This window comes from Enhydra lutris, unplaced genomic scaffold (assembly GCF_002288905.1).
Source record: "Enhydra lutris kenyoni isolate GAN:26980312 unplaced genomic scaffold, ASM228890v2 scaffoldscaffold23, whole genome shotgun sequence".
NCBI lineage: Eukaryota > Metazoa > Chordata > Mammalia > Carnivora > Mustelidae > Enhydra > Enhydra lutris.
Genome location: NW_019154107.1, coordinates 1,161,467 through 1,178,280, shown reverse-complemented (window position 1 = coordinate 1,178,280; position 16,814 = coordinate 1,161,467). Strand labels below are relative to the sequence as shown.

General features: G+C 42.3%; 1 protein-coding gene across 2 annotated transcripts in view; it reads left to right on the top strand.

The window, feature by feature from the left end:
• The window catches only part of LOC111150411 (adhesion G protein-coupled receptor G2), an 86,377-nt gene that overhangs the window by 46,669 nt on the left and 22,894 nt on the right, over positions 1–16,814 (top strand). For both annotated transcript variants that reach the window (XM_022507832.1, XM_022507831.1), the window contains 7 exons: positions 1,336–1,389; positions 4,840–4,892; positions 5,733–5,788; positions 8,937–8,976; positions 9,443–9,480; positions 10,742–10,836; positions 11,345–11,411. In XM_022507832.1, coding sequence (XP_022363540.1) covers positions 1,336–1,389; positions 4,840–4,892; positions 5,733–5,788; positions 8,937–8,976; positions 9,443–9,480; positions 10,742–10,836; positions 11,345–11,411 — 403 coding nt within the window. The remainder of the gene's footprint in view (positions 1–1,335; positions 1,390–4,839; positions 4,893–5,732; positions 5,789–8,936; positions 8,977–9,442; positions 9,481–10,741; positions 10,837–11,344; positions 11,412–16,814) is intronic.

Below are 16,814 nucleotides of genomic sequence, written 5' to 3'. Positions count from 1 at the left end.
GATGGAAGGTAACACTGAGTGAACAGTAGACCAAGGATTGTAGAGAACATTTAAAGCATTACTACCCACCATCTAAAGCAGGTATATTCAAAATGAAATTTCTATTTTGGCGTGGGTAACATTGCTGTGAAACAATATAGAATTGTACATGTCGGGTACCTTGTGGCACCTAAATTCAGTTTGTTCGCAGAATCAAATCTCTTAGCTGAAGCATGATACCTATACAACAAACGTCACCCAGATCGTTCTGGCAGAAACCATTTCACATGCACTAACACAAGTTCTAATTTTAGTTTGTGTCCAAACTTGTTCTCTTAAGAAAAAAATTATGCACTCCTAAAGTACAATGGAAATAAAATAGCAATCGGGCATTGCATACATACTTCTGACCAAGCTAGACCTCACAAGGACAGCAAAATATTCCTTAACGTCACAGTCTTTTCCCCTTGGCACTTTGCTTAATGTGTTATCAGCATTTGCCCCTCATTTACTATAGATTTCATGTACTTCACCAAAAGGATGAAATTAAGGCAAGATTTTTAGGGGAGTAAACCTTGAGCTCTCTTCAAGTCAAAAGAAGAGATGTACTTCTCTTTTCACCAAAGGATGCAGTGTTTTTTAGGTGACTATGTAGGAAGTTTTTGGTTCTAACATGGCTTATTTCATCTCCCATTCGTCCCTCCCTCCTTTGTATGCCTGTGTGGTCTCTTGTCCTGGCCTTCCCTCCATTTTGCCCTCACTATAACTTTTTATTTCCCGGCCACCATCACTTACTAGATTGTAAGCTCGTTGAGGGCAGGGTCAATATCTGCAACCTTCCAAAACCTGTAGAATATGGTGGTTGTTGAGCAAATCGTTTTGAATTTCGTGGTTTTTGCCTAGGTGCGATGGCATCATGACACTGTTGTTCTTTCTTAATATATTTGCATAAGGAAATAAGACCAGCATTAGAGTGTTCAAGGACTCCCCTACCCAGGAAAGGAAGGGCTATTGCATTTAAAGTCTCTATGCTCGATTTGCCTTCATACTGTTCTTTTTATGTCAGACGGGAGAGGGATTAATTGGGAACAGGACAACAAAAGTTTTGAGGGAGGAGTAGGGAATTAGACAGTGACATACTAAGGAATAGTAAAGAGTCAAGCTGTATAGCTGGGCAGCTACGAAACGAAAAGTCTCTTGTTCCTCTAGTCTTTGTGGAATTCATCCAGCCAGTGATACCCAACTTACAATATTTTTGGTCCACATTTGATGCCTAAATTTGTGAATTCTCTTGACAATGTAGGATGTAAGTGTAGGTGTTGACATGTTTAACCGGCTGGGTTGTTTTCTTTGCAGGAGTCAAACCCCAGAGAAATATCTGCAATTTGTCGTCTATTTGCAATGACTCAGGTTAGTTCTTGTATACATTACATATTACCAGATAAATGAGCTCCAGAGAGAAAAGGTTTGTTTTTCTCCTGTTGAGGATGTGATGCGTATCTCTCTGATCTCTCTCTTTTCACATCGCATGGCTAGTAAGAAGTCCCAAATGAAAACAAAAGCGAATTTTAGATCTGCCTGAAATGATCTCCCTGTTGCTTAGTGAGATGGCGATGAATTTCCTTAATATGAGAACATGAAGCTCTACACCAAATATTTTTCTCCATAGCTTTAAATCCATAACTAATATCCTTAGAGTTGATCTGTGAATATTAACTAGTAATGAACTTAATTATGGAAAGCCACTTCTGGTATATAATCCCTCAAGTTTTTCCATAGGCCCTTAAGTATTATAGCTTAGAAAGAGGGTGTTGTCTTTTGCTAAAAGTAAAATAAACCGCTGTACCGGAATGTTGAAAACCTCACGTATACCTAGTTTAATTGGATGCTAATTCCAGTAGTGCCCAGAGTGTACTTTGCCATCCTTAACCCAGACTGTGCCCACTATTTTTTGAATTGAAGATGGAAATCTCTTGAGAACACACTGTTTTTGAAATGGGAATATTTTCCCTTCTGCCATGGGCCAGAAGGAATGAAACAGCCATTTTTCTCACGTTGGTTTGGCTCTCTGGGTTTCTTTCCTTATTAAAACCAATGAAAGCAGATGTGAAAAACATAAAAACATGGTGTGACAGGTCAGAACTGGATCACGGGAAGAGAGAGGAGGAAGGTAGTGAAGTATTTTGTAATATTAAAGTCTTAAAAAACAATCCTTATAGGAATATTTCCCATTTCTTCGGTTCCTTTTGTTCTGTTTCCTTTAATAATTTGTTTTAAAAACATAGGAAACAACTTCAAGTAAAAGAAGTTAAGGTTGGATAGTATTAGAAAAGAAGAAAACTTTGTATTCAAAGAATGGTCCCCAAAACTTTTCTGCTTGTGTGAATGTGAGATTTACGTATATGAACTTTCTGCTGATAGAATGCACCAGGTAGAGTGTAGTAGGCAGATATTAGCTGGTTTGATTAAATGGAAAAAAGACTGGTTAGATATATTTCACTTTCACATATGTTGTAATTCTTCTTCTTCTTCCTTCCCTCTTTTCTTACCCTTCTCTTACTGAATTATCCGTCATTTCATTATTTTTACGCTTCATCTGTGTTTTGGACTGGTGACTAATGTCTAGTTTAGTGTTGTGTCTACATGATGTTTGATAACTTTGCAAATTGAACATTTAGTTTAAAAAAAAAATGGTCATCTTGAATAACAGATGCCAGGAAGCTGGTTGGAGTAATGTTTTCCCCAATTAAGTGACTGAATTGACCATTTGTTTTAGGGTCTGGTGAAAACAACGTCATCAGGGAACCAACTCTTTTGGCACCAGAAATCCCATGGTATCCTGCCAGAAACTAGAAACCTTCATTTCTCTCAGGTTCCAATCTGAGATCATTAAGGGAAACGGAGGCTGGTGAAAAAACTGGGAGCTGACCAGGCAGAGTTAGGCTGAGGGTCAGAAGCTTCCCAATTGCTCTGCTACCTCTGGGCTCTGGGCACGCTTCTGAAATTCAGCGTGCGTTCCACAAGACTGAAGGATGAACTTGGAGAACCAAGGGGGGTGAGGGAGAGAAACTGTGGGTGTCGGCATGCACTCACTAAATACATTTTTAATAGCTAAGTTTCCCCCCCCCAAATTTAGAAGTAATTCTATGCATATATCAAGTATCTTTACTTTTAATAATTGTATGCTGCATTAATTGAGATTTCGGTATCAATACGCCAAAGTTGAGGCTCTCAGTAGGGAAGTTGCTAAAAGAGATAAATTCTATTAGTTACTGGGCCTGTGGCTTTGTCGGCCATTTTAAGTGGAAGTGGACCATTGGGTTCTTGGCTGTGGGCATCAGTGGTACTTTGGGTTGCTGTAAGAGATGGCTGAGAAGGCATTTAAGCCTCCAGCTCAGGAGTTGACAAACGACTGTCCATAGTCTAAATAATGCCAGCCACCTGTTTTTGTAAATAAAGTTTTATTGGGACATAGCCATGTCATTTGTGTACATATTGTTTGGCGTCTCATGCTACAACTACGAAGTTGAGTAGTTCTAACAGAATGTATGGCCCACAAAACCTTAAATGTCTGATCGGATACCAGAAAAATGGCTGACACCTGCCCTAGTTTGTATGACCTCTTTGCCTTCTGCTCAAGAGGCCGGTTTTCGGTCTCTGTAGATTATGAAGTGCACACAGTGTACTTGTGTTAAGCAGTCTCTATTTTCTCTCTCTCTCTCTCTTTCTTTCTTTCTTTCTTTCTTTTTTGATCGACTCGGAACCCCTCCAAGTATACCCTGTAGGAAACAGGTTGACTGAAATTGAGTTCTGTATTTTCCCAAAGTGTGCATTTTAAGAATAGAGTTTTCTGGCATTTCTGGGACAAAAGACACAGTGAGTTGTTCAACTGAAGAAAGGATTTTCCCTGCATACTATTCAGGTTTCAAAAGCAAAATCTTAACTTTGTTCTTGGAGAGAGATTGCACTTGGTAGCTCTATTTCTAAAAGGAAGAAAAAGGGGTGCCCAGGTGGCTTATCCATTAAGCGTCTGCCTTTGGCTCAGGTCATGACCCCTGGGTGCTGGGATCGAGCCCCGCATCGGGCTCCCTGCTCAGGGGGAAGCCTGCTTCTCCCTCACACACTCCTGCTTGTGTTCCCTCTCTTGCTGTGTCTCTCTCTGTCAAATAAATAAATAAAATCTTAAAAAAAAAAAAGGTCAAATGACAAGGAATAATTAGACTGTTATACGGCTGCTTAATTTCTGAGAAACGCTTTTTCTCTCCCTCCTTTTTGTATGTAACTACAACTAGAAAACCCCAAAAGATTATTTTTTAAAGATTTTTATTTTATTCATTTGAGAGAAGACAAACAGAGTACAAGCACAAGCAGGGGCAGAGGGAGAGGAAGAAGCAGGTTCCCCACGGAGCAGGGAGCCTGGGTACAGGGCTCCATCCAAGGACCCTGGGATCATGACCTGAGCCAAAGGCAGAAGCTTAACTAACTGAGTCACCCTGGTGCCCCCCAAAGTATTTTGTATGTTAGAGCCAGTTCCCCAAGTTAGCATCTTTATGGGAAACGAGGCTCTGATGAGCAGCATGTAGGATTAAAATTTCTTGACCAGGAGACAAGGTTTTTCTCTTTCCACATTCCCACACAGAATTTATTGTTCACATTTTCCGAAAATTGTACTGATGGTCATTGAGTACGGTTCTGACAGAAAAGACGGTAAATGTGAGTAACTGCGAAGAATTTGACGAAACCATTTATTTTATTAGTTTGATTATTCATTATTAATCTGCTAATCTTTTCCTGTGTTGTATTAATCCTTAAGCTCTAAGGATGCAAGTCTCAAATTTTGTTTTCCAAATTTATTTTTAGCATTCTTTAGAGGTGAAATAATGTTTCCATATGAAGAAAGCAATGGTACCCAGGTAGGTTTTAAAAGATTTTTTTTTAAATTGTAATTTTAAAAAGCAAGTGCTTGTGCATTTAAAGATTTGTTTAAGGTTCAGATTATTCGTGGTATTTGGCATATTTACTTTTAGGACCAAATTTAAATAAAAACGTGTTGTTGAATCACTAGCTTTGTCAAGAGGGTTTGTCTTCATAATAATCACGGTACTTTGTTAATAAGTATATTTCAGTTTTCACTAAGCTTGCTGCTGAATGTTTATATGATGGAATCCTATTGCCTTTAAAAAAATTTTTAAATTATAGTAGAAACTTCTGGCAATAAGAAATATGTTGAATCTAAGAGGAGTCTTATGAATCTGATTCTGTTCCAGCCCACGGGGGATTTAGAGACAGTAGTGTCAGTCTTCCCATGACCTAGATCGGGTCAGAGGATCCCAGCCAAATGTGGTTTGTTCTTTTAGTGACTATTTCCTGAGCACCCACTATGCGCCAGGTGAGGAAGAAGGTGCTAGAAATGCAGTGGAGTCTGCTACCAAGTTCCCTCTTTACACTGGTATCCTTACTTACGTCTGGGACCTTTTAAGGTGGAGAGCTTTAACGTGTTCTTCTTGGGGAACCCTTGGAACAATGAAATCAGTGAGCACATTGGACTTGCTGATTCAGAATATTTTTTAAAGGAAATATAAAAACAGAAACCAGCTCAGTCAATAGGATTTGATCTTTGGTTAGCATTCCGTTTTAGGGTGTATTTCTTTGGGTGGCCGACGAAACTGAAGAACAACTTCTTGTTAGAGAATGTAAAAAAAAAACCCACAACAGTATTTGTTATATTCTTAATGATTTTGTGCCCCTAACAGAATCAAAATGCGGCTAATGGCACCTTATCGGGCATCCTGTCTCTAAGGGAATCGAGGTGAGTAATCTGCTGCTTGATTTAAAAGTTAAGACATCAGCCACGGAAAGATGCTTGTTGAGTGGTCTTTACTTTTGGAAACTGAGAAGGGGAAATAGACCCAAAGCTTATAAAGAATTGGTTCTTGACTTCTTAGTGGATGTACCGTAGTCACCCGTCATCAAATAGCCCTGTGAGGCTCTTCTCCTTGACACTCCATAGATACGTTAAGAGGTCAGTTTGAATTGGTATTTGAGCTTTAATATGATTTGGTAGAAAGGTTGGAAGAGGAGTTCAAGGTGGGATGCTGTGTGTTCCATTTGTTCGTGCTTTCATGAAACCTCAGTCATTCAAAAGTCAGAGAGGTCTTCGTGAAGTAGGTACCAGCTTCCAGGTTCAAGCATGGACAGTGAGAGATACATTACAAATACAGGTGCTCCCAGTCAGACACAAGGTCAAAATATCAGTCTAGGCCTGGAGTCAGTCTTATCTGAGCGTCGCTGGGAGCAGAAACATCATGTCTTCATCCCCGCGCTTGGAAGCAGCATCGGAGATTAAATTTACCTGCTCTCAACCTTGCTACTACCCCTCAAATGAGGTTTGCATCAAATTTTGAACTAAATCCAAAATGTCTGGGGAGTATCTGTGATGATATTGAACTAGGTCAAAAACAAAACAACACAAAACAAAACAAAACAAAAAAGAACACTCTTTAAGGGTCATCCTTTCAATTAGCATTTTGACCTGGCCACTTCCCCTGGGTTAGCAGTGCGGAGGTGGAGGGGAGCCTTATATCTCTTATATCTGATATCTGGGGGCTATCAGACATCTGTAGGGCTCCCCTAGTGAGAGTGGTGAGAACTGGGTGAGAACTGGGATGGACAGGAGTGGTGTTTCTGTCCTTTATTGCTATTTTTTGAACTCCTAATAAAAACGTAGCTTTCCTAGCTATTCAGAGTATATGTATGAAATAAAAAGCAGAAAATCTTGGGCGCCTGGGTGGCTCAGTGGGTTAAGCCGCTGCCTTCGGCTCAGGTCATGATCTCAGGGTCCTGGGATCGAGTCTCGCATCGGGTTCTCTGCTCGGCAGAGATCCTGCTTCCCCCTCTCTCTCTCTGCCTGACTCTCCATCTACTTGTGATCTCTCTCTGTCAAATAAATAAATAAAATCTTTAAAAAAAAAAAAAGCAGAAAATCTCAATGTTTTAGAAGTATCTTAAACTTTAGATGGGAAACAATGTGGATAAGATACATTTTTTAATTTTTTCATTTTTTCAACTTTTAAAAAAGATTTCATTTATTTTATTTGAGAGAGAGAAAGAGTGAGAGAGAGAGAGAGAGAGAGAGCACGAGAGGGAGGAGAATCAGAGGGAGACTCGGACTCCCCAGTGAGCAGAAAGCCTGGTGCTGGACTCCAGGATCGTGACCTGAGCTGAAGGGAGACACTTAATTGACTGAGCCACCCAGGCGCCCCAAGATACATTTTTTTAAACTCAAAAATTTGTAAATAAAACACAAATTTGCATATTTACAATGCATCTGAATTATTAGATTTGAAATACAGAAGAATTCATTTAAAGCCACAAAGCATTTGTTGGGTTCCTACTATGGGTTTGGCCTTTGGGATAAACCCAACTCTCAGGATGGAAAACTGTTCTAGAACAATGGTTCTCTACCCTGGCCACATATTATAATCACCTGGGGGAGCTTTTAAAAATCCTGATGTCCAGACACACTATAACAATTAGATCAGTATTTGGGGGCTGGGACACAGAAGTTGGTACTTTCGAATGCCCCCTGGTGGTTCTAGCCTGAGGTCAATTTTTAGAACCAGGAGTCTAGAGTCTGGTAGAATAGACCTAGGATGCAAACAAATAATGATACAGTACAATCCCTACAATGAATGCGATATGTCTAGGGTACCGAAGGATGTTCTACATATCTAAATACAGAGCAGGCAGAGTGGATGGACTTGAACCCAGGGACCAGGGAGATCCCCGGAAAGGTAGCCTCTGAGCACAGTTAAGGAGGAGTGGCTCCTGCCAAATAGAAAAGCTAGCTGATTACTTATTATTGTCACAATTGTTCTCTTCTTTCCTCTAGACCTTCCCTGGAACCACCTAGAACTATTGCCCATTCCTTGGAGCTGGGTTTCTTAGCCTTGGCACTATTGCCATTTTGGACCTGATCGTCCTCTAGTATGCGGGGCTGTGTTTGTACTGTAGGAGCTGTAACAGATCTATGACCTCTACCCACTAGGTGCCAGTAACACCCAGCCCCCAACTGTGACAATCAAAAACATCTCCAGATATTGCCTAATGTCCTCTGCGGGGCAGAGTCTGTCTCTCCCCCTCCCTCCCCCCCACCCCAGTTGAGAATGGTTGCCTTAGAGTGAATTCTCCTCCCCCTCCTCCTGTCCCCTCTCCTCCTCCTCCTCTTCTTCTTCATTTATTTGAGAGAGAAGGGCAGAGGAGGGAGAAGCAGGCTCCGCCTGAGCAAGAAGCCTGACATAGCCCATCCCAGGACCTCAAAATCATGACCCTAGTTGAAGGTAGATGCTTAACTTACTGAGCCACCCAGGCACTCCTAGAGTGAATTCTTTAACTAGGTTTCTTTTATCCTAACCTCTCGTGAAACTCTTCCACATTGAAGAGATAAAGGTGTTGTTTGAGAGGGATTGGAGGAAAGGAATGAGGGAGATTCTGGAAGAGGGGTGGTGAGGAGGGGAATGGGGGCTGGAGAGTGCTAGAGGCTGGTGGGGTCAGGTGGAGAGGGAGTGGGGAAGAAATCATGGGTGCAGGGGCCCCACGGTGATTGGTGAGCCCCTCTCAGAAATTTCGCCTTGGGCTGGCTCTCCCTTGGGCCCTCTGCCAGAAGAAGCTGCCTGGGGGTTGCAGGAGCCTAATGAATAACAAGATCGTTCAACCATAATTTATAGCTTGCTGTTGGCTAGAACTGATACAGCTTCTGTCTGGCTAGTTTCCCTTGTCATATAAATAATTTATTTTTCTCACATAGGAATCTCTTAGTATACCCAGTGTTTCTTCAAAGTGAACACTGGAAACAGTAAATACCATAGGCTTAATTTAATTGCTAAAAATCTAACTTGTTTTGAATTTAACGTCGCCAGTGATCTCCTTCATGTCAATTTCTCTTGTTTTATTAACAGACGATCAGAGCTAAACAAAATCCTGCAAACCTTAAGTGAGGTAATCAGAGAACATCCTATGCCTTGTTTATCATTACTGTTTCTGTTTGGGGGAAAGCATGGAGTTCTGCGTTCCTGAGGAGAAATGTATTCAAACTTCCCCAAATCTGTCATAGAGAAAGATTGACTAGACTAATTCCGTTGCCCCAGAAATTCGAACTGGATGGATCCAGAATCAGAGCTGGAAATAACCATGGGTGGATGTTACAGGGAAAGTTTCCTAAAACGAGGGCCCCAGAATGAGCTCCCTTGTGTGGTAGTGAGTTCTTGACGGTAGCAGGATGCAGGCAAACCTTGTTTGCCCCAGTAGCTTTGACAGTTGGGCGGAAATCCAACAGCAATGTGAATTGGATCATCCCTAGGGGTTATTGTGATTCTAAGGTTCTGTGAGGCTGTGATAAGTGCTGGGTTGTTTTGCCTGACATTTACAACTGTCAAAGGAATATATATATGTATTTTTTTTCCAGATTTATTTTACCGTGTGTGCCACAGCAGAGGCCCAAAGGTTAGTCATTTTTAATACTTTTATCCATATTATTTCGCTACTCATGAGAAATAAGGTATTGAGGGGTTTTAAACGTGTTCCTCTAAAATAAATAATATTTAAAAAATAAATACATACATATTCATACATTTTGGATATATGTTTTTGGTCTCTGAAACACTCATCGCTCTGTCACATGCGTCTTCCTGTTTCTTTGTGGATTGCAGAGGGGTGGGTAGGATTGCGCCCTTTGCCTCTGGTGCTGTGATGCTAAGAACTGTCAGTATCCTTAGCCCCAAGGGCCACCAGTATAACCAAGAAATGGCTCCCAGTGGTCCAGTCTGGTGAAGGCAAGACAGAGAAGGGGGAACATAATATGGTGCTTGGGAGAAGGAGAGAAGGGAGGAAAAGACGGGAATGCAGGAGAAGAGAAGAAATTAAAAAGAGGTGCAGGGGTGAATCAGAGATTGCCGGACAATTATTTGAGGTTGCACAGATGATCATGTTACATTGTGTCCGTCAGCTGTCCTGGCTGCATAAGCTAATGGCTCACATGGGTCAGTAATCCTGACCCATTCGTCACCTGAATCCTGAGCATTCTGTGATAGCACAGGTCCCAGAAAGTGACAGTTTCTGCTCATCAAGCTATTCATTGGTACAGATAATGGCAATTCCTCATAAAACTGTAGATTGAATCCCTATCTACTAAATATATATATATATATTGAGTTCTTGTCATTTATCACTTTTGGTTATTTGCAACATTAACATGTTTTCGCGTAAATCAAGACTAAAGAAAAAAAATAAGCGATAATGTCTTAAATTGCTAGTTATCCAATGATCTAGATTGAATTGCCAGAGAAGTTTTGGATTTAAGAGACCTCGATGTTCATCCAGGCTGGTATGTGACAGGGCTCTCATGATGGAAATTCAAACACCGACAGATAATAGACAAGTAGCCAGCTAGGGGTAAGACTCTAGATGTTAAGATGCTTGTCTTTGCAAGCAAGTTGCACCCCTGCCAGTTCCTAGTTCCTGCAGGCAAAATGAATCAACAGTTGTGTGTGGTCACAGGGTCTCTGGTTTGCAACCTCTGCAACCGTAAACCTCTATAAATGTCTCATGGTCAAAGTCGTGGGTGTTCGCAAGCTCATTGGGGTGTCACCAAGTTCATAGCATCAGTGTCTCCTTTCCTCACTCCCAAGTTTGAAAAAGCATTTACAAATCTGTAGGTAGATTTCCAGTTTAGTAACATTCCGATTATCTATATTTCTCTTCACAGCACATTAAATTGTACATTCACAATAAAAATGAATAAAACAATGAACATATGTTCTGTAATGGTTGCTTTGAAAAGAGCAAAGATTCATCCGATGGGTAAGTTGTCTCTATCTTTATTGCTGTGTTCTTTTTCACATGACTTTGATGTGTTCTTCTTAAAACTGAAAATATAATAAATAAATTTAGGTATGTGATAGCTTTCCATTTTGACTCTTGGACAGTTTTTAGTGAGCTCTAAAAGGTGATTCTCCCCCACCCTTCAGTAAAGTTTCAGTATACTGTATTTGAAAATAAGATAGGAAAAAAACCCTACTGAGAGGGACTTCTGTCTGGAATGTTTGATGCATTGCTGCTGGGTGTGTTTACTTCAGAATTTTTAGGAGCTGCTGAAGAGTAATCGCTATAAATATTTTTGAGCACCTGTTATGTACATGTATGATTGTCAGTATAATAGTATCCAGGGTTTTTTTTTTAATCACCTGTTTTAGACAAGGCTTTATAAAATGCAGCCACTGTAGAAACCATAATACTTGATGGATCTGAGCTTCTGCCTTGCCTTGTTCTTGACCATGTATTTTCTTCTTTCTTTTACTGCTGTCTCCAGAACAGTGCTGCTGTTCTGTCAGGATACCATGCCCTTCCTCGCCGGAAGAGTTAGGAAAACTGCAGTGGTACGTAGCAAACAGGATGACCTTTTTCCTAAAAGTAATAATGATAATAATAATAACAATAATAATATTTAATCGCCATGTTGGCTAAGGAATTCTGGAATTTTGACCGTGAAGAAGGGCTTTCAGTTTTAGGGGAAATGCAGTTTTTTATTGTATCAAGTTTCCACTTAGACCATTACTTTGAAATAATGGTTTGCAATCTTGGTTGCACATCGGAATCTCCTGGGGAGTATTAGAAATATTCTGGCCACCTCCCTCCAACCTTCTAGCCTCACCAACTGAATGTCATCATATTTTTAAATTCTTCCAGTGTGGTAGTTGAGAAAGGGCAACTCAGTGGTGTTTTAATTTGCACTTCTCTTATGAGGACTGTTTGAACATTTTTCATGTATTTGGGGTCATTTTTGTATCTTTCTTGTTAATTGTGCATTCATGTCTTTCCCACCTTTTCTACTGGATATTTTTTTTTAAGATTTTATTTATTTATTTGTTAGAGAGTGCATGTAAGTAGGCAGAGCTGCTGGCAGAAGGAGAGGGAGAAGCGGTCTTTCCGTGGCGTGGGGAACGTGATGTGGGGCTCGATCCCAGGACCCTTGGGATCATGACCTGAGCCAAAGGCAGAGGCTTTAACTCACTGAGCCACCTAGGCACCCCTGATTTTTTTTTTAAGATTTTATTTATTTGATAGAGAGAGCAGGTGGAGGAGCAGAGAGAGAGAGGCAGAGAGAGAACATCTGGCAGATTCCCACTGAGCACAAAGCCCAACACAGGACCCCATCTCATGACCCTAAGATCCTGACCTGAGCCAAAAGCAAGAATAAATGTTTATAACCCACCCCACCACCCAGGCGCCCCTGATCACCTGATCAGTTTTTAAGAGTCCTTTATATAGTGGGGATATTAACCCTTTGTGGTATATGTTGCAAATATTTTCTCCCAGTTTGTCAGTTATCTTTTGATTTCATGTTTTTGTCACGCGAATTAAATTTTTAAAAAATGTAGTTAAGGGGCTCCTGCCTGGTGGTTTAGTTGGTAAAGCATCTGCCTTCCATTCAGATCATGATCTTGGGCTCTTGAGATCCAGTCCTGCACCCCAAGCTCCCAGCTTGGCGGGGATCCTGCTTCTGCCTCTTCCTCTGTCTGCCTGCCACTCCCCTTGCTTTTGCTCAAATGAATAAATAAAATCTTTTTTAAAAACTGTAGTTAGGGGTGGCTGGGTGGCTCAGTGGGTTAAAGCCTCTGCCTTTGGCTCAGGTCATGGTCCCAGAGTCCTGGGATCGAGCCCCGCATCAGGCTCTCTGCTCAGCACGGAGCTTCTCTCTGCCTGCCTCTCTGCCTACTTGTGATCTCTGTCTGTCAAATAAATAAATAAAATCTTAAAAAAAAATTGTAGTTAAATTTGCCAGTCTTTTCTTTTACTGCCTGTGGATTTGAAGTCTTCGTTAGAAAGCCTTTTCCAATGCCCAGGTTATAGGGGAATTCACCCTTGAGTTTTTCTGGTATTTATTTGGTTTCTTTTCTTTCCTTTTTTTTTTTTTTTTTTTTTTACTAAATGCACTTAGAATTTATTCTTATGTGTGGGAAGAAGTATGGATTTAACTTAATCCTTTCCAAAATGTCTAGCCAGGGGTCCTGCACCATTTATTAAAAAGTCTGTCTTTTCCTCAGTGATTTGAGATGCCATCTTTGGAATATGTTAAACATTGATAGCTATTTGGTTCCAATTCCAGACATTAGATGTTAACATCGAGGGAAGCTGAGTGAGGGGTATAAGGAACTCTGTGTTATTTTTGCAGGGTTTCTATAAGCCTCAAATTAATTCCATTGAAGAATTTTTTGAAAATCCTGATTTCCAGTCTCCCACCCTCAGCGATTCTGATTTAATTGGTCTGGAACACAGTCCAGGTATCCAGGGTTTTAAAAGCCCCCTCGGTGAGATGGCATTGTTTAAACTCAGCCCTGTGATGGAGGGAAGCTGGGAGGCAGATGACCCCAAAGTCATGGATGACGTGATCATGGGTGTATATAAATATACACAGAAAAAACTCGGAAGTGAATCAATGAAAATAGTCACGGGGTTCTCAGTGACTGGCCTGCCTACTGTCATCATGGGTGATATTTTGCTTACTATTCCTTTTTTTTTTCTTTGTAGCGTTTTCTGTACTTTCTTACAATTGGGTAAAATTTGTATTTGAACAAAAGGACATACATTTTTCAATGTAAACCTTTTCATATGGGAACAAAAGGCAAACTGTGACCTGTCTGCCCGGTATGGGCTGTATTTCTGGGATATAATAAAACATTGGACTCAAGGAATAGCTAAAGGACTCTAGTTTAGGATTTATAGCACTTTCTGTAATAAATAGTAAAGAATATGTAAGTTTTAGCTTAAAATGCACCATGAAGCTGGAGGGTTGAGGCCCATTCGAGAGATGGAATTTCTAGAAGTACTAGATCAGATGAAGAAATCATAGCTCTTTTGAGGAAGCCCCACAGACTGCTGGGGGGTTGTCCATTCAAATTGCTGTGAGGAAGAAGCCCCAGGACACAGAGAAGGGGGCAGAGCATGAGCTCATTTTCTGGCTCGGGCTCTGTCCTCAGCTCACTGTGTATCCAGCGGTTGCTTCTTTATCCGTAGAAATAAGCCTCAGGTTCCTCCTCTGGAAAATGAGGAAGTGAGCCCTGTCAGCACTTCTCAGAGGTTACTGTGCGTGTCAGTCACAGAGGATCTTGTTAAAATTCTGATCCAGGAGGTCTGGGAAAGACCTGAGATGCTGCATTTCTAACAAGTCCCCAGGTGAAGCCAGTGCCACTGGTTCAGGGACCTAACTTTGCCTAGTGGGGTCGAGCCCACAGAGCAGTGCTTCTCAGCCCTGGATGCACCTTGGAATCATTCGAGGAGTTTTAAAAACGCCCCTGCCTGCCTCCCACTCTCAGTAATGATGTTATTATTGGTCTGGGGTATAGCCCAGGTTTGTGGATTTTTTTCAGGATTCCTCGGTGGGTTGATTTTTTCTTTTCTTTTTTTTTTTTTTTTTTGAGAGCAACTGAGAGCATGAGGGGTGGGGGAGGGGAGCAGAGAGGGAGAAGCAGACTCCCTGCTGAACACAGAGCCTGATGTAGGGCTTGATCTCACAACCCTGAGATCGTGCCCTGAGCCGAAGTCAGACACGTAGCCAACTGAGCCACCCAGGTGCCCCATTTTTTTATTTTTTAACAAGATTTTATTTATTTGAGAGCAAGCACGCAAGCAGGGGGAGGGGCAGAGGGAGAGGGACAAGCAGACTCCCCTCTGAGTGGGGAGCCTGTCATGGGGTTCAAGCTGAGGACCCCGAGATCACGACCTGAGTGTAAGGCAGACACTTAACTGAGCCACTTTGGGCCCTTTTAAAACCTACTGATATGTCAAGGTGGCCTTCCTGGGTGCTGATGATGTGGGTGTACACGTGTAAGAATTCTTCAAGACGAGCACAGTGTATCGTATGGAGGCTGCACGTTGGAGGAGAAGCGTGTTGCAGCAAACACGGATACCCGCAGCTGCCCCCCCACCCCAGAGAGTCCACTGGAGTGGGCTGGGGAAGGGAGCCCCGCCCCAGGGCTGCGGTGCTCTGAGGGTCCTAACGTGTAGCGGGCATTGCCCGCCGCCGTTCTGCCCCTCCCGGTGTGCCTCTCTCCACGGAGCCAGGGCTCCGAGTAGCCCAAGTGCCAAGAGCATCAGAGAGAGGGGGTAGCCTCTTCCTGGCAGAGCCCGGTGAATGGGAGCGCTCGTGCTGGGGGATTGGGTTGCTGCAGACCTCCAGACATAAGAAGAAAATGTCATTTATACTTTGCAAAGCACCTTTGCCATGACTTGGCCCAGTGAGTGGCTGCAGTATATGGTTCAGAGAATGGAGTCTCAGGGAACTGGGGTGGATCGCCTAGAGGACTAATGAGAGCCGGAGCCTCAGCCAAGGCTTCTCGACTCATCAGCTCTGTGTCTGTCTGGCGCCCTTTCGTCCACACTGCCGCCCTTAACCTCAGGCTGCGTTGAGAGGCCTCCTGCGGGTGTCGGGCCAGACTAGACCAAGCCAGCATTTCTTGTTATGGGTAGGACCCGCCTCGGGTTCCTCAACATGGTATTCCTGCCTCCTCTCACCCCAGACAAGCTCTGAGGACACGTTCTAGTGGGTGCTCCTAAGTCACCACCTAAAACTGGATCCGTCAGAGGCTTCCCTAGGTAATAGTTTGTGGCCCCCTCTGGTTGCTCTTACCCCCCCCCACCCCCCAGGACCGGTGGATCTGGAGAGTATATGAGTTCTTCTCAACCTTGCATGCCATGAAAATATATGGGCCTGGGGGCCTCACCCCTGCACCAAGACAAGCTGAAGCAGCCGCTGAGGAGCAGGCCACGGAAATCTCTGTATATTTTTTAAAAGTCGCCTGGGTTTTCTCATGCATGGCCTAGGTTGAGAACCACTGAGCTAAAGCAATACTGAGGCATAGCTGATTTTATAAGCTGCGGATCCTATGGCCCCTGCTTAATTCTTGTTGTTGGTTTTTTTTTTTTTTTAAGATTTATTTATTTATTTATTTGACACAGAGAGAGAGAGAGAGACAGCAAGAGAGGGAACACAAGCAAGGGGAGTGGGAGAGGGAGAAGCAGGCTTCCCACTGAGCAGGGAGCCTGATATAGGCTCGTTCCAGGGACCCTGGGATCATGACCTGAGCTGACGGCAGACACTTAATGACCAAGCCACCCCGGCACCCCCTTAATCCATTTTTTATTCAACAAACATTTCCTGGCCACTCACTATGTGCCAGTTAGCCTCACACTGCACTATAGTGGTATAAGATCAATTCAGACAGATTCCTCTCTTCATCGGCTTCACAAAAGTTTATGTATTATTAACTTCAGTTTAAGATTTTCTTGAAACGAGGGGCGCCTGGGTGGCTCAGTGGGTTAAGCCTCTGCCTTCGGCTCAGGTTATAATCCCAGGGTCCTGGGATCGAGCCCTGCGTCAGGCTCTCTGCTCAGCAGGGAGCCTGTTTCCTCCTCTCTCTCTGCCTGCCTCTCTGCCTGCTTGTGATCTCTGTCTGTCAAATAAATAAATAAATCTTAAAAAAAAAAAAGATTTTCTTGAAACAAATCAATAGGTCTAAGGAAAAAAAAAAGGCAGTGTGATTTACCGATCCCAGCCAATATCACACCGCATGTGAGTGAGCTAACTTAGAGGTTTCATGGCAAAGAAGGGCTTACTTGTGACTTACTAGGACCAGTATGAGAATTTGCTGAAATAAAAAAGTCCATTATCCAAATCAATAATAATTATTTTTGCACATTTTTCTAATATGGGTCAATACACAGAAGATTGTAAGTGTAAGCGACAGAATTATGTACTTTGCAAAAACTATGGGAAAAATCTG